Here is a 24,916-nt window from a genome sequence, read left to right as displayed (position 1 = left end):
AGCACGGAGGTACTGAGGCACGGAGGTACTGAGGCACGGAGGTGCTGGAAGCACAGAGGTACTGAGGCACGGAGGTACTAGAAGCACGGAGGTACTAGAAGCACGGAGGTACTGAGGCACGGAGGTGCTGGAAGCACGGAGGTGCTGAGGCACTGAGGTACTGAGTCACGGAGGTGCTGGAAGCACAGAGGTACTGAGGCACGGAGGTACTGGAAGCACGGAGATGCTGAGGCACTGAGGTACTGAGTCACGGAGGTGCTGGAAGCACGGAGGTACTGAGTCACGGAGGTGCTGGAAGCACGGAGGTACTGAGGCACGGAGGTGCTGAGGCACAGGGGTACTGGAGCTCTGGAGATCACAACTACAACAGTAGTAAAACTGAAACACGACAGCTGTGGTTTTCAATGGAGAACACGGAATTCAGTACTGTGCCTTTAAGACGAAACACTGTAGCTGTGCCTATACATTGAGACTCAGGGAAATGGTGAAATCAATGGCAACACAAAAGTAAACCAAACGGTAACAAGGGAACAGAGTTTCCACAGGAACTTAGGTACAAAGGTTACCTTAAGGGAGCTCAGCTTTAAGATTCACACAAGGCTGTATGTGACACGAGGAACTGGCCCAGATTCCAACTCAGCCTCCTGATTTATACTTCCTGGTCCTTGATGATTGGTGGGCAGGATTAGGTGATGTAGAGAGTCTCAGGCTGGCAGAGGATTGGACAACTCTGGGTCAGGTGAACAGTCAGTCACTGTCATGTGACTACTCTAGCCAAGGCTGTGATGTAGAATGAGGCCTAGCAGGCCGAGAGAACACTGAAGCCTGGACTTCTGCAAAACACAGGATGCTGGCTTTTAGACCTAAAGTTCAGATTACTGAATTCAGCCTCACACAGGAGATCACCACAGGTGGAGCTAATTAACTATTACCTCTCAGGCAGAGAACTCAGGAAAACTCAGTGCTGACAGGCTGTTTAACTCCGTGAGTGAAAAGACACAGGATCCAGGACAGATGGCAGGGGTAAGTCACCAAATATAAAACCTACAGTCAGGATTGTGACAGTATCCCCCTCTTCAAGGGTGGACTCCGGACACCCATCTTGAATCTTAGAGGAACTTGAGAAATTCATACAGAAGAATTTAGGACCTTCGTTGATGCAGATTCCAAAGGTTTAGGACTAAATTCTTTAACTACAGCGTTACTGAAAGTCTGTAAATCATGGAACACAGGATCATTACTCTCAAAGAGCATGTTGGCCCACTCCAAAGCTCTTCCTCTGAATGCCAGGAACAGATATCGAGTAACGTTGGAAGGAGTTACTGCACCTGAAGGATCAGACTCCATCCGAGAGAGAAATTGTTCAACCAGAGCGGCATATTGCAATAAATCTCCATCAAAGTAAATAGGTGGAAAACCATCAGACGAAAGCTTAGAGGATGAAACTAAAGAAAGCTTTGGCTGGACGAGTAGGACTGGATTGGATCCGAAGATACTTGAATTGGCTGGAGCCAAAGGAGACAGACCAGGCTGGTCCTGGAGTATTGCTGGACCGGCTGGAACCGGGATGGACTGACCAGGCGGAGCCTGGAGTATAGATGGACCGGCTGGAACCAGGACGGACTGACCAGGCTGGGCCTGGAGTATAGCTGGACCGGCTGGAACCGGGACGGACTGACCAGGCTGGGCCTGGAGTATTGCTGGACCGGCTGAAACCGGGACGGACTGACCAGGCTGGGCCTGGAGTATTGCTGGACCGGCTGGAACCGGGATGGACTGAGCCCTTTCTTCACGGGGCTGAACTAAGGCAGGAGCCCCCTCTTCACGGGGCTGGGCTGAGGCAGGAGCCCCCACTTCACGGGGCTGGGCTGAGGCAAGAGCCCCCACTTCACGGGGCTGGGCTGAGGCAAGAGCCCCCACTTCACGGGGCTGGGCTGAGGCAAGAGCCCCCACTTCACGGGGCTGGGCTGAGGCAAGAGCCCCCACTTCACGGGGCTGGGCTGAGGCAAGAGCCCCCACTTCACGGGGCTGGGCTGAGGCAAGAGCCCCCACTTCACGGGGCTGGGCTGAGGCAAGAGCCCCCTCTTCACGGGGCTGGGCTGAGGCAAGAGCCCCCTCTTCACGGGGCTGGGCTGAGGCAAGAGCCCCCTCTTCACGGGGCTGGGCTGAGGCAAGAGCCCCCTCTTCACGGGGCTGGGCAGCACTCTGTAGAATCTCTGGCTGGGCAGCACTCTGTAGAATCTCTGGCTGGGCAGCACTCTGTAGAATCTCTGGCTGGGCAGCACTCTGAAGACTCTCTGGCTGGGCAGCACTCTGAAGACTCTCTGGCTGGGCAGCACTCTGAAGACTCTCTGGCTGGGCAGCACTCTGAAGACTCTCTGGCTGGGCAGCACTCTGAAGACTCTCTGGCTGGGCAGCACTCTGAAGACTCTCTGGGGCTGGACGCTCTGAACCCCTCACTGGGGCTGGACGCTCTGAAGACGCCCCTCCTGGGGCTGGACGCTCTGAAGACGCCCCTCCTGGGGCTGGACGCTCTGAAGACGCCCCTCCTGGGGCTGTGGACACGGACTCCTCTGTGACTGTAAATGGCTTGAACATTCTTCTCTGGACACCCAACTTGGGATAAGGTTTTTTAACCACCGGACCCCAGTCATAAATTTGAGTCTCTCTCAGAAGAGTAGCCTTCTTGATACCCCCGTCAGCAGCAGAAGGATCAGATACTGTGGATGACTTGTAGACATGAGCACTATGATACTGAGATTTGTCACTATTACCTGGCTTGCGAAGAATGCAGTCTTTAACAAAATGACCAGAATTTCCACAGTAAAGACAGAGATGTAGCTCCTTACGCCGCTGACGTTCAGCTTCAGAGAGCTTGGGCCGTGGATAGCTCTGATGAAAAACTTTCCCTTGCGCAGAGGAAGAGACTCTATTAACTGGATGGGACAAAACAGGATCAACAACGTTGGTAGTATTCCTGAAGAGATCAGGCATCACAGAGAGAATACTAGGCAAAAGTTCTTGTAACTGTAGTAACATCTGGTAGAAAATCTGCAGTTGGTCAGGAGTCTTAGAGCAGAAGGTCAGAGAATCTCTGGAGGACAAATTCCGCTGCAGACACTGTGCCAATTGATGCTGAGTCGACTCCAGACCTTCCAAGCGTCCTGCAATATTGCTTAGGAGGTCCTGCGTCAGACAAACACTTTCGGCCGGGTCCATGGGGCCAGTTCCTACTGTCATGACTAAGGTTTTGTGAACCCGGCGTAGTGAAGTCTGTGCGGGCGACTGGAGGATTATGTGAATTATACCACTGACCTGGTTTGGAAATGTTGTGGACTCGAGGATTCTTCCGATGACTGGGAAGAGGAACCGCGGCAGAGATGGCCGAATCTAGGCTCTCCTCATACAGGATTAGGTCGGCAGACAGGAAGCACGTGTGGGCGCTGAAGGTCTCCTGAAAGACAGAACTGGAAAGGCGCTGATGAATCAGTGAAAAATACCAGGTTCAACTGTGCTAAAGGGCACAGAGTTCTTGGAGACACTGAGGTGCTTGGAGACACTGAGGTGTTTGGAGACACTGGGGTGCTTGGAGACACTGGGGTGCTTGGAGACACGGAGGTGCTGGAAGCACGGAGATGCTGAGGCACGGAGGTACTGAGGCACGGAAGTGCTGTGGCACGGAGGTACTGAGGCACGGAGGTGCTGGAAGCACGGAGGTACTGAGGCACGGAGGTGCTGAGGCACGGAGGTACTGAGGCACGGAGGTACTGGAAGCACGGAGGTACTGAGGCACGGAGGTACTGAGGCACGGAGGTGCTGGAAGCACAGAGGTACTGAGGCACGGAGGTACTAGAAGCACGGAGGTACTAGAAGCACGGAGGTACTGAGGCACGGAGGTGCTGGAAGCACGGAGGTGCTGGAAGCACGGAGGTGCTGAGGCACTGAGGTACTGAGTCACGGAGGTGCTGGAAGCACAGAGGTACTGAGGCACGGAGGTACTGGAAGCACGGAGATGCTGAGGCACTGAGGTACTGAGTCACGGAGGTGCTGAAAGCACGGAGGTACTGAGTCACGGAGGTGCTGGAAGCACGGAGGTACTGAGGCACGGAGGTGCTGAGGCACAGGGGTACTGGAGCTCTGGAGATCACAACTACAACAGTAGTAAAACTGAAACACGACAGCTGTGGTTTTCAATGGAGAACACGGAATTCAGTACTGTGCCTTTAAGACGAAACACTGTAGCTGTGCCTATACATTGAGACTCAGGGAAATGGTGAAATCAATGGCAACACAAAAGTAAACCAAACGGTAACAAGAGAACAGAGTTTCCACAGGAACTTAGGTACAAAGGTTACCTTAAGGGAGCTCAGCTTTAAGATTCACACAAGGCTGTATGTGACACGAGGAACTGGCCCAGATTCCAACTCAGCCTCCTGATTTATACTTCCTGGTCCTTGATGATTGGTGGGCAGGATTAGGTGATGAAGAGAGTCTCAGGCTGGCAGAGGATTGGACAACTCTGGGTCAGGTGAACAGTCAGTCACTGTCATGTGACTACTCTAGCCAAGGCTGTGATGTAGAATGAGGCCTAGCAGGCCGAGAGAACACTGAAGTCTGGACTTCTGCAAAACACAGGATGCTGGCTTTTAGACCTAAAGTTCAGATTACTGAATTCAGCCTCACACAGGAGATCACCACAGGTGGAGCTAATTAACTATTACCTCTCAGGCAGAGAACTCAGGAAAACTCACTGCTGACAAGCTGTTTAACTCCGTGAGTGAAAAGACACAGGATCCAGGACAGATGGCAGGGGTAAGTCACCAAATATAAAACCTACAGTCAGGATTGTGACAGTTGTATTCCTTGCCCGTGGCCCGTGTGACGGCCAATGGTTTCACGTCTGAGATCTTTGCGCTGGAGAGGGGCACTCGGCAGGGTTGCCCCCTATCCCCTGCGCTGTTCGCAATAGCCGTGGAGCCGTTGGCTGGCTTGTTGCGATCTGATGGCAGGATTAGGGGTATTAGGGTTGGGGGCCATGAGGATATTGTGGCCCTGTACGCAGACGATATGCTCCTTTTCTTACAGGACTCTGAGGACTCCTTACAGGCTGTATTACAGGTGGTGGAGGATTTCAGAGTTTTTTCTGGTCTACTAATCAACTGGGATAAGTCACATATTTTTCCCTTATCTGGTCTTCTCCCTGAGAATACTCAGGGAGTGCACCCCTTACAATGGACGCTGCGGTTCAAATACTTGGGTATCTGGATCACGCCTATGGCACGCAGTTATGTGGCCCAAAACATTGACCCCATTCTGATAACATTTAAAGAGAAAGCTCATAGCTGGAGAAAACTACCACTGTCTGTCCTAGGTCGGGTTAATTTATTTAAAATGGTGATGCAACCAAAGTTCCTATATGCCCTGTACAACTCTCCGGTCTACCTCCCAAAAAAAGTTTTCACTGTTATTGAGGGCATTCTGTCCTCATTTATATGGGGTAATAAACCAGCAAGAGTCTCCATTAAGACGCTGTGCAGGTCACAACTTTCGGGGGGTGCGAGTCTCCCTAATCTAAGACTATATTACGTAGCGGCACAATTGTCCCATTTGAGTGAGTGGACTGGGGATTCCTTGGATCCAACAATGGGGGGTTTTCTGGCTGAGCGGGCGGGGTGCTCTCCTGTTTTTTCCTTTTCTCCTCTTCAACTGCTTCTCTCTGGCCGTTCGGCTTCTGGTTTGTCTCCCTTGTTACGTCAAGCCTTGCTAATCTGGCGATATGCGCACACTCTCTATGATTGGGGGGGTCAGGATGCTTGTACTCCGCTATGGTTTAATAGTACGTACTCTGAGTTGTACAAGATATCTTCAGATAATATTTGGATATCTAAGGGGGTAATATTCTTGAATCAACTGTACTGCGATGGAGTGCTCAAGTCTTTTCAGCAATTGAAAATCGAATTTGATATACCCAACACTGCCTTATTTCGGTATTTTCAGCTCAGACATGCAGTGCAGGCCCAGTTTCCTCCCACCTCCAATTGTAGATTCACCTGTTAAATCGTTGCTCACTTCTCTTAGTCGAAGGGGAAAAATATCTGTCATATATAATGTTTTAAATACTAGATATGGCCCTGATCATTTGAATACTCTTCATATTAAATGGGAGACAGATTTGGGACCTTTGTCCCAGGAGCAGTGTATCCAGATTCTAGGCTCCATTAAATATACTACGCCATCTATAAGATACAAGCAAGTCTTTTTCTATATTCTGCACAGGGTGTACCGAACTCCTGTCACTATGCAAAGGGCTGGTCTTAGGGATAACTCTTGCTGCCCCAGATGCCAGGAGGCCGAAGCCGGATTCTGGCACATGCTATGGGATTGCCCTGTGGTTTCCCTTTTCTGGCGTAGGGTGTGGTGTGACATAACCTTGACTACTCCATCCCTCCCTGCATTAGACCCTGGCCTATGCCTGCTTGGATTGGACCTTGAGGAAACACACTCTGTCGTGCTGTACAAATATGTCCTGTGTCTCACTACGCTGGCGAGGGTTGTCATTGCTAGGGTTTGGTTCTCGGCTGGCATGCCTAGGGTGGAGCAGTGGAGGGCACTAGTAAATTCTGTAATCCAACATGAGAGACATATGTATAAGATAAGGGGTTCCACCTCTCAATTTACAGTGAAGTGGGATCGCTGGTGCAACACAAGGCTGGGGGGACCGGTAGTGGACACCTAGGCCTTCCCCTTTTTCCTTCCTTTTTTCTTTTTCTTCTACAGATATCATTTACCTTGGAACTCTTAGTAAATTTATCTGACACACACATTACACATTGAATTTAATATATATATCTTTATTGATGGCAATTGTTACAGTTAGTTTTACTGTTGTTGTATATTTTATGTACTGTATAAATATCACAAAACTAAATAAAAATACTACTTGATTAAAAAAAAGAAATAAGGAAGCATAATCATCAAGTCTAATTATCAACTGGTTCTGTGCAGGACCCATACAACTCATTACAGCCACCCGCCCTGCCTCCCCACACTACTGCCACCCACTGTCTCCTTCCACTACTGCCACCCACCCTGCCTCCCCACACTACTGCCATCCACTCTGTCTCCTTCCACTACTGCCACCCACCCTGCCTCCCCATACTACTGCCACCCACTCTGTCTCCTTTCACTACTGCCACCCACCCTGTCTCCGCCCACTACTGCCACTGCCCTGTCTCCACCCACTACTGCCACTGCCCTGTCTCCCTCTCTGACACCTTAGCGCTGCTTTAGGACAAGATTGTCACCCAGATACTGCCTCCTGCAGTCCCCACTACTGCCAGCCACCCTGTGTACCCCGTCACTTCAGTGCTGCTTGGGGACAATATTACCCACAGACCGTGCCTCCAGCAGCCTCCACTACAGCAATAGTGCCACCCGCCTTGTCTCCCCCGATATCTCAGCACTGCTTGGGGATTCTTGGTATTGCTGGTAGCAGTCCTTCATCTGCAGATGGAAGTAGGCAGTAAGGTGACAGAAGCTGCTTCTGGTACCATGGACCCTGGTCATGTAGGGCTGGGAGAGTCAGTAAGATTATGTAATAGAGTCACCATCTTACAGGCAGCCGGTGAAGGGAGTAGAGAATGGGTGTTATGTGGCAGGAACGGGCTGGTTAGGTAACAGCATGTCTGCTGCCTTCTGTACCATGTGCAAATGGTGCAATAATTTTACTGGGAGACCCAGGTAGAGGACATTGCAGTAGTCAATGTGAGATGATACAAGTGCATGTATGACTGTAAGTAGACATTCTGAGGGAAATAAGTGCTGGAATCTGGCTATTTTCCCTCACATGAGGATCTGATTGTGGAAGATACCTGATGTCTAAGTGTCACTCCACCATCCAGGACACCAAGATTCCGCACAGGATCAGCATTTTGTAACTCTGAACCCCCAAGCGTATGTCTGGTTGGTAACAAAGCTGAGCTGTAGCCCTGCCCTTTGTTGGTGAGCTTCTATCATAAGGACCTGTTTCACTAGGACTGAGTCGCAGCCAACTGGCATCACCCCCACCTGGAGCTCGGCTAGACAACCATTTAGGATTGGTACTGGGTTCTCAGTACCCGGAGCAAAAGACAGGTTATCTGTATAGCAGTGGTAGATGAGGACATGACATCTGATTATTTCACCCTGCGGTAGCATGTATATTGCAAAAAGCATAGGAGATATAATAAGAACCTTGAAGAACAATGCATGGCAATGATAAGTAAACTCCAGAAGATAAAATTGGCTCCTCACCTGAGTGATGTCTATTTTGTACAAAAAGAGCTGATTTATTTCTCAGAGTATGGAAATGGCCTCTCACCTGTGTGACTTCTCTGATGTCTAACAAGATGTGATTTGTGTGCAAAACATTTCCCACACTTAGAGCAAGAAAATGGCTTCTCCCCTGTGTGACTTCTGTGATGTATAACAAGATGTGATTTACTTAAACAACATTTCCCACACTCAGAGCAAGAAAATGGCTTCTGACCTGTGTGACTTCTCTGATGTATAACAAGATCTGATTTGTGTGCAAAACATTGCTCACACTCAGAACATGGAAATGGCTTCTCACCTGTGTGACTTTTTTGATGTCTAACAAGATGTGATTTGTGTGCAAAACATTTCCCACACTCAGAGCAAGAAAATGGCTTCTCACCTGTGTGACTTCTGTTATGTCTAACAATATCTGCTTTCTGTGCAAAACATTTCCCACACTCAGAACATGGAAATGGCTTCTTACCTGTGTGACTTCTATGATGTCTAACAAGATGTGATTTAGTTAAACAACATTTCCCACACTCAGAGCAAGAAAATGGCTTCTCACCTGTGTGACTTCTGTTATGTCTAACAAGATCTGATTTCTGTGCAAAACATTTCCCACACTCAGAACATGGAAATGGCTTCTCACCTGTGTGACTTCTCTGATGTATAACAAGATCTGATTTGTGTGCAAAACATTTTCCACACTCAGAACATGGAAATGGCTTCTCACCTGTGTGACTTCTCTGATGTATAACAAGATCTGATTTGTGTGCAAAACATTTCCCACACTCAGAACATGGAAATGGATTCTCACCTGTATGACTTCTCTGATGTATAACCAGATCTGATTTGTGTGCAAAACATTTCCCACATTCAGAACATGGAAATGGCTTCTCACCTGTGTGACTCCTGTTATGTCTAACAAGATTTGATTTCCGTGAAAAACATTTCCCACACTCAGAACATGGAAATGGATTCTCACCTGTGTGACTTCTCTGATGTGTAATAAGATCTAATTTCCGTGTAAAACATTTCCCACATTCAGAACATGGAAATGGCTTCTCACCTGTGTGACTTCTGTTATGTCTAAGAAGATATGATTTGTATGTAAAAGATTTCTCACACTCAGAACATGGAAATGCCTTCTCACCTGTCTTACCTGTGTGTGGGTTAATACGCTTGGTGTTCTGTGTAAAACATTTGGCATCTATAGCACATGGAAACTCTGTATCTACTTTCAGAGCTGTAACAGATGCACCAATATCAGAGTGATCAGGAGAACATTTCCCAGGATCAGAGGGACCAGCTGATAGAGCTGGATGTATAATTGGGGTAATGGGGTTAGCTCCTGGAAAATCCTGTCTACTGTCATTATCTTTTATGTCACAATCCGGGGATAACATTAGATGTCCTTCTGAGATATTCCTGCTTGTGTGTCCATCTGCTGGAAATAAAATACATTATAGAAATGTGACTTTTCTGTAACAATATTAATCTTGTAAACAATAGGAGATGACTCTCTGGGACACTTAATTGTAAATGTGTGTGTATAATAAAACATAACTTATAATGAAGGCTTTATAATATTGTGTCTCAGACTATCATTGTGTCCACCCTCCTGAGAACACTCACAATAACAAATGTAATATTATAATAAGACTTAGATATATCTCTCTCTTGTACTGGTAACTAACCATGAAGTATAAATGGAGATGTAGTCACTCGCCAAGTCCTATGTCAGCACCAATGTAAAACAATGGATGGGGAACATATCGTATGAATTGGAGATTCTATCTGAACAATAACATCAGTCATATGAGCTGATGGATCAGAGAAATGTCTCCTAACGTTACTCCTGGAAGCATTGGTAAGGTAGCATTCCTTTATGTGTGTGCTCATACGCTGGTAAGCCTGTACATGTGTTACTCACCCTTATATAAGGTATATTGCTACAGCAGAGTAGGTGTGGAACAAGGTACTTTACATGCAATACACCATATGATACCCTGCAATCATCATCATCTGCTAGGTTATAATGCACTCTTACACCCCCATCATCATGAGTTTTACCTCTATATTCTCTTAATAGTAATAAGAACGATGTGTGTACGGTAAGTATGATACAGAGAATTACATATCAGAATCTATACAGCTGCCGCCATACTTCTGCTTCTCATACGTGTGCTACTGGCAGCAGTGAACATCTGAGTGAGAGTGCAGGGAAGACAGCAGAGTCTGATGAGAAAGAGATTGGATCTGCCTTTGCAGGGATGTACCACACCTGCCACCCCTGGGAGTACATAAATTAATAAATAAGAGGGGCGTGGTCCATTCAGACGTGCTTCCTGGAGCTCTCCTCACTATGGGGGACATGTACTAAGCAGTGATAAAAGTAAAGAAGTTGCCCATAGTAACCAATCAGCTGCTCTGTATACTTTTATAGTATGTAAATTATAAATGTTACATCAATGCCGATTGGTTGCCATGGGCAACTTGTCTACTGGCTCACTTCACTTTCATCACTGCTTAGTACATCTCCCCCTATATGGCTTCTTATCTACCCTACCTGATAGCTCTCAGGCGCCGCTGGGACCCAGACCCAATCTATTAAGTCCCCCACTCCTACTGCCCTAAAGTCGCTCACTCCGGGTACTGTTCACTGCCGCAGCCTAGTGACGCAGCTGAAGCCACGGGCTGTAGTCTGGGAATAAGTGTGCCCAGTCTTTCCTGCACGCTCTGGATACCTGACTTGGAGGCGATTTTGCCTCAGGTGGGAGCACTTGCTCTCCTGCTTCTGCTGGGGACAGAATGGGCTGCACACAGTCACCGGAGCCCGGCAGTGATATTGGGAAGTGACGTGGCTGCCATTTTGGATCCTGGTGCCCGGCCATCGCATGCTTTGCTTCAATAAGGTTTCAAATTGATATAAGCTGCTAAATAAATGTCCTGACGGCTGGACCGGGGTCACTACACTAAATTGCAGCATTTGCCTGGAGGTGAAAATACCTTCTATTTATATGGTACCACTATAATCTACTTCCTCTCAGTCTACATGCAGTGCCCAGTATCAAGTATCGTCTGAGTACAGCTCATTACACTCTGATTACAACCTCACAGTATATTATTTTGTGGATTTATCCACTGAATATATTTTGCCATTTGTGTCTCTCTGTGCTGAGTACTTCCAGTCTGTGATCACGCTGACCTCTAGTGGAATTTCTCGGTCATTACTGTGTTATTTGAGTTGCATTACATCAGGTTTACTTTAAATTTCGGCTCGGATACCCCCGTCACCCCAACTAAGAATGTCATTTTGAACTGAGTCATCTTGATGTAACCTCCTGACAGCGTACTACTGCTCCTTTTATTTATAGATCATTTGTATTTTCCTATCTCTGAGAGGTCAGTCTCTTTGGAGCTGGCTTATGGGGGTAATTTTGAGATTATCGCTCGCTAGCAACTGTTTGCTGTCCTGCGATCAGATAGTCTCCGCCTAAGTTGGAGTGTATTTTCGCTTTGCAAGTGTGCAAACACTTTTGCAGCAGTCGGCACAAAAAATAAGATTACTCACCGGTAAATCTATTTCTCGTAGTCCGTAGTGGATGCTGGGAACTCCGAAAGGACCATGGGAATAGCGGCTCCGCAGGAGACAGGGCACAACTAAAGAAAGCTTTAGGTCACCTGGTGTGCACTGGCTCCTCCCACCATGACCCTCCTCCAAGCCTCAGTTAGGATACTGTGCCCGGACGACCTGACATAATAAGGAAGGATTTTGAATCCCGGGTAAGACTCATACCAGCCACACCAATCACACCGTATAACTCGTGATACTATACCCAGTTTAACAGTATGAAATACAACTGAGCCTCTCAACAGATGGCTCAACAATAACCCGATTTAGTTAACAATAACTATGTACAAGTATTGCAGACAATCCGCACTTGGGATGGGCGCCCAGCATCCACTACGGACTATGAGAAATAGATTTACCGGTGAGTAAAATCTTATTTTCTCTGACGTCCTAGTGGATGCTGGGAACTCCGAAAGGACCATGGGGATTATACCAAAGCTCCCAAACGGCCGGGAGAGTGCGGATGACTCTGCAGCACCGAATGAGAGAACTCAAGGTCCTCCTCAGCCAAGGTATCAAATTTGTAGAATTTTGCAAACGTGTTTGCCCCTGACCAAGTAGCAGCTCGGCAAAGTTGTAAAGCCGAGACCCCTCGGGCAGACCGCCCAAGATGAGCCCACTTTCCTCGTGGAGTGGGCTTTTACTGATTTAGGATGCGGCAGTCCAGCCGCAGAATGTGCAAGCTGAATTGTGCTACAAATCCAGCGAGCAATAGTCTGCTTAGAAGCAGGAGCACCCAGCTTGTTGGGTGCATATAGGATAAACAGCGAGTCAGTTTTCCTGACTCCAGCCGTCCTGGAAACATACATTTTCAAGGCCCTGACTACGTCCAGTAACTTGGAATCCTCCAGGTCGCTAGTAGCCGCAGGCACTACAATAGGTTGGTTGAAGTGAAAAGCTGATACCTCCTTAGGGAGAAACTGGGGACGAGTACTCAATTCTTCCCTATCCATATGGAAAATCAGATAAGGGCTTTTATATGACAAAGCCGCCAATTCTGATACACGCCTGGCCGAAGCCAAGGCCAATAACATGACCACTTTTCACGTGAGATATTTTAGATCCACGGTTTTTAGTGGCTCAAACCAATGTGATTTTAAGAAACTCAACACCACGTTGAGATCCCAAGGTGCCACTGGAGGCACAAACGGGGCTGAATATGCAGCACTCCTTTTACAAATGTCTGAACTTCAGTAGAGAAGCTAGTTCTTTCTGGAAGAAAATCGACAGAGCCGAGATCTGTATCTTAATGGAGCCTAATTTTAGGCCCATAGTCACTCCTGCTTGTAGGAAATGCAGAAATCGACCTAGTTGAAATTCCTCTGTTGGGGCCTTTCTGGCCTCACACCAAGCAACATATTTCCGCCATATGCGGTGATAATGTTTTGCAGTTACATCTTTCCTGGCTTTAATCAGCGTTGGAATGACTTCCTCCGCAATGCCCTTTTCCTTTAGGATCCGGCGTTCAACCGCCATGCCGTCAAACGCAGCCGCGGTAAGTCTTGGAACAGACAGGGCCCCTGCTGCAGCAGGTCCTGTCTGAGCGGCAGAGGCCATGGGTCCTCTGATATAATTTCTTGAAGTTCTGGGTACCAAGCTCTTCTTGGCCAATCCGGAACCACGAGTATCGTTCTTACTCCTCGCCTTCTTATTATTCTCAGTACCTTTGGTATGAGAGGCAGAGGGGGGAACACATAAACCGACTGGTACACCCACGGTGTCACTAGAGCGTCCACAGCTATTGCCTGAGGGTCTCTTGACCTGGCGCAATATTTCTTTAGTTTTTTTTTTTTGTTTAAGCGGGACGCCATCATGTCCACCTGTGGTCTTTCCCAACGGTTTACCATCAGTTGGAAGACTTCTGGATGAAGTCCCCACTCTCCCGGGTGAAGGTCGTGCCTGCTGAGGAAGTCTGCTTCCCAGCTATCCACTCCCGGAATGAACACTGCTGACAGTGCTAACACGTGATTTTTCGCCCATAGGAGAATCCTTGTGGCTTCTGCCATCGCCATCCTGCTTCTTGTGCCGCCCTGTCGGTTTACATGGGCGACTGCCGTAATGTTGTCTGATTGGATCAGTGCCGGCTGGTTTTGAAGCAGAGGCCTTGCCTGACTCAGGGCATTGTAAATGGCCCTCAGTTCCAGAATATTTATGTGTAGGGAAGTCTCCTGACTTGACCAAAGTCCCTGGAAGTTTCTTCCCTGTGTGACTGCCCCCCAGCCTTAAAGGCTGGCATCCATGGTCACCAGGACCCAGTTCTGTATGCCGAACCTGCGGCCCTCTTGAAGATGGGCACTCTGCAGCCACCACAGTAGAGATACCCTGGTCCTTGGAGACAGGGTTAGCAGCCGATGCATCTGAAGATGTGCTCCGGACCACTTGTCCAACAGGTCCCACTGAAAAGTTCTTGCATGGAACCTGCCGAATGGGATTGCTTCGTAGGAAGCTACCATTTTTCCCAGGACTCGCGTGCAATGATGCACCGATACCTGTTTTGGCTTCAGGAGGTCTCTGACTAGAGATGACAGCTCCGTGGCTTTCTCCTCCAGGAGAAACACTTTTTTCTGGTCTGTGTCCAGAACCATCCCCAGGAACAGTAGACGTGTCGTAGGAACCAGCTGTGACTTTGGACTGTTTAGAATCCAACCGTGCTGTTGTAGCACCTTCCAAAATAGTGCTACCCCGACTAACAACTGCTCCTTGGACCTCGCCTTTATAAGGAGATTGTCCAAGTACGGGATAATTAAAACTACCTTTTTTCGAAGGAGTGTCATCATTTCGGCCATTACCTTGGTAAACACCCTCGGTGCCATGTACAGTCCAAACGGCAGTGTCTGGACTTGGTAATGGCAATTCTGTACCACCAATCTGAGGTACTCCTGGTGAGGATGGTAAATGGGGATATGCAGGTAAGCATCCTTGATGTCCAGGGATACCATGTAATCCCCCTCGTCCAGGCTTGCAATAACCGCCCTGAGCGATTCCATCTTGAACTCGAATTTTTTTATGTATGTGTTCAAGGATTTTAAATATAAAATGGGTCACACCGAACCATGCGGTTTCGGTACCCCAAGGTGTGTGGAATAGTAACCCCGTCCTTGTTAAAGTAGGGGCACCTTGAGTATTACCTGCTGGGAATACATCTTGTTAATTGCCTCTAGCACAGCCTCCCTGCCTGAGGGAGTTGTCGGCAAGGCAGATTTGAGGAAACGGCAGGGGGGAGACATCTCGAATTCCAGCTTGTACCCCTGCAATACTTGAATGAAACAGGGATCCACCTGTGAGCGAGCCCACTGATCGCTAAAATATTTGAGGCAGCCCCCCACTGTACCTGGCTACACCTGTGGAGCCCCCGCGTCATGCTGTGGACTCACAGGAAGAGGGAGAAGAATTTGATTCTGGGAACTGGCTGACTGGTGCAGCTTTTTCCCTCTTCCCTTGTCTCTTTGCAGAAAGGAAGCGCCTTTGACCCGCTTGCTTTTCTGAAGCCGAAAGGACTGTACCTGATAATACAGTGCTTTCTTAGTCTGTGAGGAAACCTGAGGTAAAAATATTTCTTCCCAGCTGTTGCTGTGGATACGAGGTCCCAGAGACCATCCCCAAATAATTCCTCACCCTTATAAGGCAGAATCTCTATGCGCCTTTTAAAGTCAGCATCACCTGCCCAGTGACAGGTCTCTAATACCCTCCTGACAGAATGGACATTACATTCATTTTGGATGCCAGCCGGCAAAATATCCCTCTGTGCATCCCTCATATATAAGACAACGTCTTTAATATGTTCTCATGTTAGCAAACTAGTATGTTTGACAGGGTCACCGACCACGCTGCAGCAGCACGATCTGCAGGTCTCAGTCTAGTACCTGAGTGTGTAAATACAGACTTCAGGATACCTCCTGCTTTTTATCAACAGGTACCTTCAAAGTGGCCGTTCCTAAGACGGCAGTGCCACCTTTTTTGACAACCGTGTGAGCGCCTTATCCACCCTAGGTGATATCTCCCAGCGTAACTTATCCTCTGGCGGGAAAGGGTACGCCATCAGTAACTTTTTAGAAATTACCAGTTTCTTATCGGGGGAACCCACGCTTTTCACACAGTTCATTCATTCATCTGATGGGGGAACAAAACACTGCCTGCTTTTTCTCCCCAAACATAAAACCCATTTTTAGGGGTACTTGGGTTAATGTCAGAAATGTGTAACAAATTTTTTATTGCCGAGATCAAGTCACGGATGTTCCTAGTGGATTGTGTATATGTCTCAACCTTGTCGACACTGGAGTCAGACTCCGTGTCGACATCTGTGTTTGCCATCTGAGGGAGCGGGCGTTTTTGAGCCCCTGATGGCCTTTGAGACGCCTGGGCAGGTGCGGGCTGAGAAGCCGGCTGTCCCACAGCTGATACGTCATCCACCCTTTTATGTAAGGAGTTGACACTGTCGGTTAATACCTTCCACCTATCCATCCACTCTGGTGTCGGCCCCACAGGGGGCGACATCACATTTATCGGCATCTGCTCCGTCACCATATAAGCCTCCTCATCAAACATGTCGACACAGCCGTACCGACACACCGCACACACACAAGGAATGCTCTGACTGAGGACAGGACCCCACAAAGCCCTTTGGGGAGACAGAGAGAGAGTATGCCAGCACACACCAGAGCGCTATATAATGTGGGGATTAACACTATAACTGGGTGAATTTTCCCCAATAGCTGCTTGTATATACAATATTGCGCCTAAATTTAGTGCCCCCCCCCTCTCTTTTTAACCCTTTGAGCATGAAAACTACTGAGGAGAGCCTGGGGAGCTTTCTTCTAGAAGCACTATGAAGAGAAAATGTCGCCAGTGTGCTGATGGAGATAGCTCCGCCCCTTTTTCGCTGACTTTTCTCGCGCTTTTTTATGGATTCTGGCAGGGGTATTTATCACATATATAGCCTTTGGGGCTATATATTGTGATTGTTTTGCCAGCCAAGGTGTTTTTATTGCTTCTCAGGGCGCCCCCCCCCCCCCCCCGCCAGCGCCCTGCACCCTCAGTGACCGGAGTGTGAAGTGTGTATGAGGAGCAATGGCGCACAGCTGCAGTGCTGTGCGCTACCTTGGTGAAGACAGATGTCTTCTGCCGCCGATTTTCCGGACCTCTTCTGGCTCTGTAAGGGGGAGGCGGCGCGGCTCCGGGACCGAACACCAAGGCCAGTTCCATGCGGTCGATCCCTCTGGAGCTAATGGTGTCCAGTAGCCTAAGAAGCCCAAGCTAGCTGCAAGCAGGTAGGTTCGCTTCTTCTCCCCTTAGTCCCTCGGTGCAGTAAGCCTGTTGCCAGCAGGTCTCACTGTAAAATAAAAAACCTAATATATATACTTTCTTTTTAGAAGCTCAGGAGAGCCCCTAGTGTGCATCCAGCCTCGGCCGGGCACAAAAATCTAACTGAGGCTTGGAGGAGGGTCATGGTGGGAGGAGCCAGTGCACACCAGGTGACCTAAAGCTTTCTTTAGTTGTGCCCAGTCTCCTGCGGAGCCGCTATTCCCATGGTCCTTTCGGAGTTCCCAGCATCCACTAGGACGTCAGAGAAAAGGTTGTTGCAATTTCTGAGTAGCTCTGGACTTACTCAGCCGCTGCGATCTCTTCAGACTTTTTGGTCCTGGAATTGACATCAGACACCCGCCATGCAAACGCTCAAAGAAAACAGTCAGTTGACACCCATAAACACCCTCTTCCTGTCAATCACCTTGCGATCGGCTGTACGAATGGATTCTACGTTAATTACCATTGCCCAGCACCAATCCTCTTTGTACCCGTATGACTCGCCTGCGCCCTGCGGTGCATACACGTGTGCAATTTTGATGAGTTTTAACCTGATCGCAGCGCTGAAAAAAGTTGCTAGCGAGCGATCAACCTGGAATGACCCCCCATGACTCCAATTTTTTTTAAAAGGTACCAAATTGACCCCACCCGTCCATCTCTTTGGTACCTCAAATTCAGGTGGTCCTTCTGTGACCGCTACAACTTCATCTGCTTCTACTTGTCAGTTTGATAGTCTGAAGCCCAGCTGTAATGGCTGAAGACGTCTTAAGACACTCTAGATGGTTCTGTTACTCTACGCTCTATACATTCTATGTTATCTAGATTTAAGGACTGAAATAACCTCAGAACGTAGCTCTAACATTCAAGCTTTGAGGTCTGGTATCAGTGAGATTGGCACTCGTACAGACTAAGATGAAAGAGATTGTTGTGTCTCACAATGATCTGATTTTAGCACATGACACCCTTCAGGAAGACCCGGTCTCTATTCGTGATAAAGTCATTGATTTAGAAGACAGGTCTCGGAGAAATAATATAAGAATAATGGGCGTTCCGGATTCTGCTACAAATGCTGAGCTTTATGATTATGCCACGGTTCTCTTTTCAGAAACTTTCACCGAAGGCTTCTGCCGCGGACCTTCTTATTGATAGGATCCATAGACTCCCAAAGTCCAACCAGGCCCCTATCCATGCAATGAGGGACACTGCTCAGGGTCCACCTATTCCTCATTCACAACTGAGTGCCTGGATAATCTGCAGATATTTCTGGATATTTCTCCTGTGACACTGGCCAAAAGGCGTCTATTCCAACCCAAGGAAATGTGCAATACAAATGGGGCTTTCCTACTCAGCTTATTGTAATGCGAAACGGTGCCTTCACAGTGATACCTTCACCCGAGGATGGCCCTGCTATTCTGAATAAGTGGGACATTCCTGTTGACAGTCCTTCATGACACTTTACCTAAACCAATCCCGGAGGAGTTGTCTTCCGTCTCTAAGTAATATGCTAAAAGAGTAAGACTGTTAGAGACACTAAGAGTTTGTTTCCTACTGTAACATGTGCCAACAGGGACTAAGTTACTGGGCATGGATCTATTTTTGGACCATATTTACTTGTTCTTGTTATAGGTTTAAAATGTGTTTGTTTCTCTTTATTTCCTGTGCTATATAATTGCTATATGGTCTGATATTCTTTCCATTGTTACGTTTCATAATATCTTTCTAGAATGTTTGGGTGTTCAGGTAAAGCATGACTAATTCGTCTAACATCCTGTTGCCCTTATAACTGTGTTGGTAGAACCTACATTGGATAACAGACCATGTTCTTGGCCTTTACCTCCTTTGGATACATTGGTTACACTGAGATTTGATATTTCTTTGTACAATTGTTACTATGATGACTAGATTTTGCCCTCTCGTATGGCTACTTGGGGTAGTTGGTGGGTTTCCCTTTTAAGTCCAATGGCCACCTTTTTCTACCTTTCTGTCACAGTACCCTAGTGACGGAATCGCTAGCTCCTTTATGGACACTATTTCTGATTGTCTCCCATTTTTGTTCCCTATTTTATTCATTTTTTTTCTGTTATTTGATAGTCTGAAGTATGCACATGTCCTACAGACTCTATTGGACTCTACACAGATGATCCTAGATGTTTCATATGGTAGACTTAACATTGTTAACTCTCTTTCCCCGAGGTTCTCATATGGTAGACTTACCATTGTTAACTCTCTTTCTGCGAGGTTCATTGGTTCCACAGGAAAACATTGTGGTATCCACAGGAAAATATTGGGGTGTAGAGTGGATCTTGATCCAGAGGCATCAACAGGCTAAAGCTTTAGGCTGTCCCAGGATGCATTGGGGCCTCCTCTATGACCCCGGCTCCAGGCACTGGAGCTCAGTTTTGTTAACCAGTCAAATGCAGGAGCAGGTAAAAGAGAAGGCAGATGTTAGTCACATAGAACCACATTCTCACAACAGGAGAAGGTACCAGCTGCTAATGCCATACAAACCCACAGAAGCTATGTGCGTCAGGGTGGGCATCCTGTGGAACCAATGTACCTCGCAGAAAGAGCGGTAACAATGGTAAGTCTACCATAACTCTCATTTTCTGCAGCAGGATACATTAGTTTCCACAGGAAAACATTGGCGACGTTCCTCAAGGGAGGGGACACGCCTTAACGGGCATGAGAACGTGGCATCCAAGGGAAGCATTCTGGGAGACAGAAGTATAAAAGGCATAGAACCTAATAAACATGTTCACTGAGGACCATGTAGCCGCCTTCACAATTGTTCTGCAGATGCGCCACGGCGAGCCGCCCAAGAGGTCAACAGAGTAGAATGGGCTTTAATAGCAGCAGGAGCTGGAAGTCTAGCCTGCGTATAAGCTTGTGCAATCACCATTCTAATCCATCTGGCCAAAGTTTACTTATTCGCAGGCGAGCCACATTTGTGAAAACCAAACAGTACAAAAAGGGTATCTGACCTCCTGATAGAGGCAGTCCTTTCCACATAAATACAGAGAGCCCTTACCACATCCAAAGAATGGTCTTTGGAAGACAAATCTTAAAAGATAAAGGCCGGAATCACAATCTCTTGGTTAAGGTGAAAAGATGACAGCACCTTAGGCAAATAACCTGGTCTATTTCGGAGAACTGCCTAGTCACTGTGAAAAATCAATTCAGGTGGACGACAGGACAAAGCGCCTAAGACCGATACCCTTTTTGCAGAGGCAATTGCCAGGAAGAACAGGACCTTGGCCATGAGCCATTTAAGGTCCACTGGCTCAAAAGGTTAAAATGGAGACTCTTGCAGGACCCTTAGTACAACAGTCAAATCCCATGGAGCCACAGGAGGGACATGGGGAGGCTGACTTCTAAGTACACCCTGAGCGAAAGTATGAATGTCAGGTATAGATGCAATTTTCCTCTGAAACCATACCAACTACGCAGAGATGTGACCATTGAGGGTGGCCAGACGAAGACCTAGGTCAAGGCCTCGTTGTAGAAAAGCCAGGATTCTGGACATTCTAAATTGATATGTATCATAATTCTTGTCAGCACACTAGATGAATTAAGAATTCCAGACTCTAATAAATACGGGCAGATGCCGGTTAGCGGGCTTTCAGCATAGTCTGAATAACTGCCACGGAAAATAGAATTTTAATATACCTACTGGTAAATCCTTTTCTCGTAGTCCGTAGAGGATGCTGGGGTCCATTTTAGTACCATGAGGTATAGACGGTTCCGCAGGAGCCTTTGACACTTTAAGGCTTTTCAACAGTGTGAACTGGCTCCTCCCTCTATTCCCCTCCTCCAGACCTCGGTATAGGAACTGTGCCCGAGGTGACAGACAACTTCGAGAGAAGGATTTAACATTAAGCTAGTGGCGAGATTCACACCAGCTCACACCGTTCAGCCATGCCACACAACATGGCATACAACTCAAAACATGCCAACGAGCATGAATAACGAAAACAGCAACTGCTATATAACAGCTAAACACATGAGAACTTGTGTAAGAAGAAAAAAGATAATGCAGGAAAAATGAGCACTGTGCGGGCGCCCAGCATCCTCTACGGACTATGAGAAAAGGATTTACCGGTAGGTATATTAAAATCCTATTATCATCCTTATTACTAGGATTATAGAGGAAAGACACTGATGATGAGGATGTAAAATTAGGATTTTAATTACCTACCGGTAAATCCTTTTCTCGTAGTCTGTAGAGGATGCTGGGGTCCATTTTAGTACCGTGGGGATGTACCAAAGCTCCCAGTACGGGCGGGAAGGTGCTAATGTTCCTGCAGAATTGACTGACCAAATAGAAGGTCGTCACAGCCAAGGTGTCAAACCTGTAAAACTTAGCAAACGTGTTTGCCCCTGACCAAGTAGCTGCTCGGCAAATCTGTAAGGCCGAGACACCCGGGGCAGCCGCCCAGGAAGAACCCACTTTTCTTGTAGAGTGGGCCTTTACCGAAGTTGGTTTCGGCAATCCTGCCGTGGAATGAGCATGCTGAATGGTACCTCTAATCCAGCGTGAAATAGTCTGCTTAGAAGCAGGACACCCAATATTGTTGGGGTCATAGAGGACAAACAAAGCTTCTGTTTTCCTTAACCAAGCCGTTCTCGCAACTTAAGTCCTCAAAGCTCTGATGACATTCAAGGACTTCGAAAGGGCTGAGGTGACAGAAGCCACTAGCACTACAACAGGTTGGTTACTATGGAAAGAAGACACGACCTTTATAAGAAATTGCTGACGTGTTCTTAGCTCAGCCCTATCTTCATGAAAGATCAAGTAAGGACTCTTGTGAGACAAAGCCCCTAACTCAGACACGCATCTGCCTGACGCCAAGGCCAACAGCATGACCACTTTCCAAGTGAGAAACTTCAACTCCACCTCTTAAAGAGGCTCAAACTAGTCAGACTTTAGGAACTGCAACACCACGTTAAGATCCCATGGTGCTGCAGGGGGCACAAATGGTGGTTGGATGCGCAGAACCCCTTTTACAAACGTCTGAACCTCAGGAAGGGAAGCCAACTGTTTCTGAAAGAAAATGGAGAAAGACGAAATTTGGACCTTGATAGACCCTAATCTTAAACCTGCCTCCACACCAGCCTGTAGAAATAGGAGAAGACGTCCTAATTGAAACTCCATTGCAGGAGACTTCTTGGATTCACACCAAGAAACATACTTTCCCCAAATATGATGGTAATGTCTAGACGTTACTCCTTTCCTGGCCTGAATAAGTGTGGGAATGACTTCATTGGGAATACCCTTTTGGGCTAGGATCTGGCGTTCAACAGCCATGCCGTCAAACGTAGCAGCGGTAAGTCTTGATAAACCAACGGCCCTTGCTGAAGGAGGTCCTCTCAAAGAGGAAGAGGCCGAGGATCTTCTATCAGTAACTCCTGAAGATCTGGATATCAAGCCTTCCTTGGCCAATCTGGGGCAATGAGAATCGCCTGAACCCTTGTTCTTCTTATAATCTTGAGAGTTTTGGGTATTAGTGGAAGTGTATAAACTGACTGGAACAACCACTGGGTCACCAGTGCATCCACTGCTATTGCTTGTGGGTCTCTCGACCTGGAACAATATTTCTGAAGCTTCTGGGTGGAGGCCCCATTTTCCTGGATGGAGATTGTGTCTGCTGAGGAAGTCTGCTTCCCAGTTGTCCACTCCCGGAATGAAGATTGCTGACAGAGCTTTTGCATGTCTTTCTGCCCAGAGGAGTATTTTTGTCACCTCTGCCATTGCCGCTCTGCTTTTCGTTCCTCCCTGACCGTTTATGTAAGCCACTGCTGTTACATTGTCTGACTGGATCTGTATGGGACGATCTTGAAGAAGATGCGCCACTTGTTGAAGGCTGTTGTAAACGGCTTTCAACTCCAGAATGTTTATGTGAAGAAGCATTTCTTGACTTGACCATCTTCCTTGGAAGCTTTCCCTTTGTGTCACTGCTCCCCAACCTCGGAGACTTGCATCCGTGGTCACTTGGATCCAGGCATGAATCCCGAACCTGCGTCCCTCCAGGAGGTGAGTACTGTGTACCAACCACAGGAGCTAAATTCTGACTTTCTCCGGCTGGGTCCACAGGTTATCCACAGGATAACATTGAGATATGCTTGAGTGTCAGCGGATTTGCACCAAATCGATCACAAGCTTTGTGGCCTCCCAGGATGCACAGGGCTCGTCCATATAATCCCGCCCACCGACTCAGTCAAATCTTTTTTTTGTTTGGTGCGGCAGGAGTCGGACCATGGTCACAGGGCTGCTGTTTGGCCGCCCTAAGAGCTTTTTTTAAATTTATTTTTATAGTCTTACCTTTTTTTGAGTGAACTTTCCTAACAGCGTCTTACACGCATATTGGAAAGAGTAGCTCCAACAACTCTCCGCCGGGTTGCAACAACGCTTACCCATGGTACAAGTGCTGTCTTGATGGGCGTCTGTGTCGGATGTTGCTAGCAGGTCCAGCAGACATGACCAGGCTGTGGCTGGAGCACGGGGAGAAGGTAAGGCATCGGTTCCGCTTAGAGGGGGAATACGGACACAGCCGCACTGATTTGGGAGACTACCATACAGTAGCTGGCGCACCACCACCACAGGTTCTCTAGCACTACGCTTTAGGGATCAGAAGGCGCCAGGAATAGTTTGAGGCTGCGATCCCTAGGGTTGATGCCAGCTCTCCTGGTCGCCCCTCCCCCCAGTTCATGACCAGTTTCCGAGCGTCTCCCGCCATGAACTGATTGCCTCACTTCCGTCTCAGACGCTACCACGAGGGAACTTGGTCACAGCATGGCGCTGCATCTGTATACACTAAGGTTTACCGCTAAGAGACTGAGTCGCAGACAAAGCGTCTGCATGCACTAACGTTCACTGAGCGTCTGTGTCCAATAAAGATACTGGAGCGGCTGTGTACACTAGTAGCATCTGGATCCACTCAGCGGTTTGCGAACGTATTGATCGATCCTGGAAGTGGGGTGAGTCTCCCTGTATCCCACTCTACGGAGTACGGGTTATACAGCACTAAAATTCTAACTACTGTGTTAGTATGACTAGTTAAGTTTAGTGCCTACTGCATATGAGTTTGTGTACAATGCTGTAGTTTTCTCAGCAATTGCGTCCGAATACACTAAAATAACTGTATAATACAGAGAACAGTAAATGTACGCCTATATACTTGAAATCTGTTTGTAGTTGATAATATGCTCATATGACTAATAATATCATGTGGCTGACTGCTAGTGTGATTGCTGACTTTATATATGTTTGTCAGTGTTTTTTTTCCTGAACCTCAATGCTGGTGTTTGGGTTGGGGTCAGATTGATATCACTTTTTATGCAATATAAAGTGTTTTATTCACAGATTGTGTAGCACAGTGGATGATTTGATTATTTATCATGTCTAAGGGCGGCAAAGGTGATGAGGTTACTATGTAGATTGCAGCTACATTGAATTAAGTATATACAATTATTGCTATTGCAGGTAATAAATTCCTTAATCTGATATTTATTACCATTTCCTGTGGATATGAATTCATCTTTGTGGCACCCAGCAGAATTGGTGAGAACATTTGGGCCCTATTGTGTTCCCCACCTTCTACTGGGATTATTACATCTGCCTAAATAAGGTGACCCTCGCTCTCATTTTTAGTGTTTTTGTTTTTTATTTTATGTTTTAATTTGTAT

At 47.4% G+C, this 24,916-nt stretch overlaps 1 protein-coding gene across 1 annotated transcript in view; it reads right to left on the bottom strand.

Moving 5' to 3' along the window:
- LOC135032963 (zinc finger protein 271-like) overlaps positions 1-24,916 on the bottom strand; it is a 141,510-nt gene that overhangs the window by 111,488 nt on the left and 5,106 nt on the right. The window contains exon 2 of the mRNA XM_063954134.1: positions 8,489-9,745. Within this exon, the coding sequence (XP_063810204.1) occupies positions 8,489-9,745 (1,257 nt within the window). The remainder of the gene's footprint in view (positions 1-8,488; positions 9,746-24,916) is intronic.

The sequence above is a fragment of the Pseudophryne corroboree genome, unplaced genomic scaffold (genome assembly GCF_028390025.1).
Source record: "Pseudophryne corroboree isolate aPseCor3 unplaced genomic scaffold, aPseCor3.hap2 scaffold_556, whole genome shotgun sequence".
Taxonomy (NCBI): Eukaryota; Metazoa; Chordata; class Amphibia; order Anura; family Myobatrachidae; genus Pseudophryne; species Pseudophryne corroboree.
This window is presented reverse-complemented; position numbering and strand designations above follow the sequence as displayed.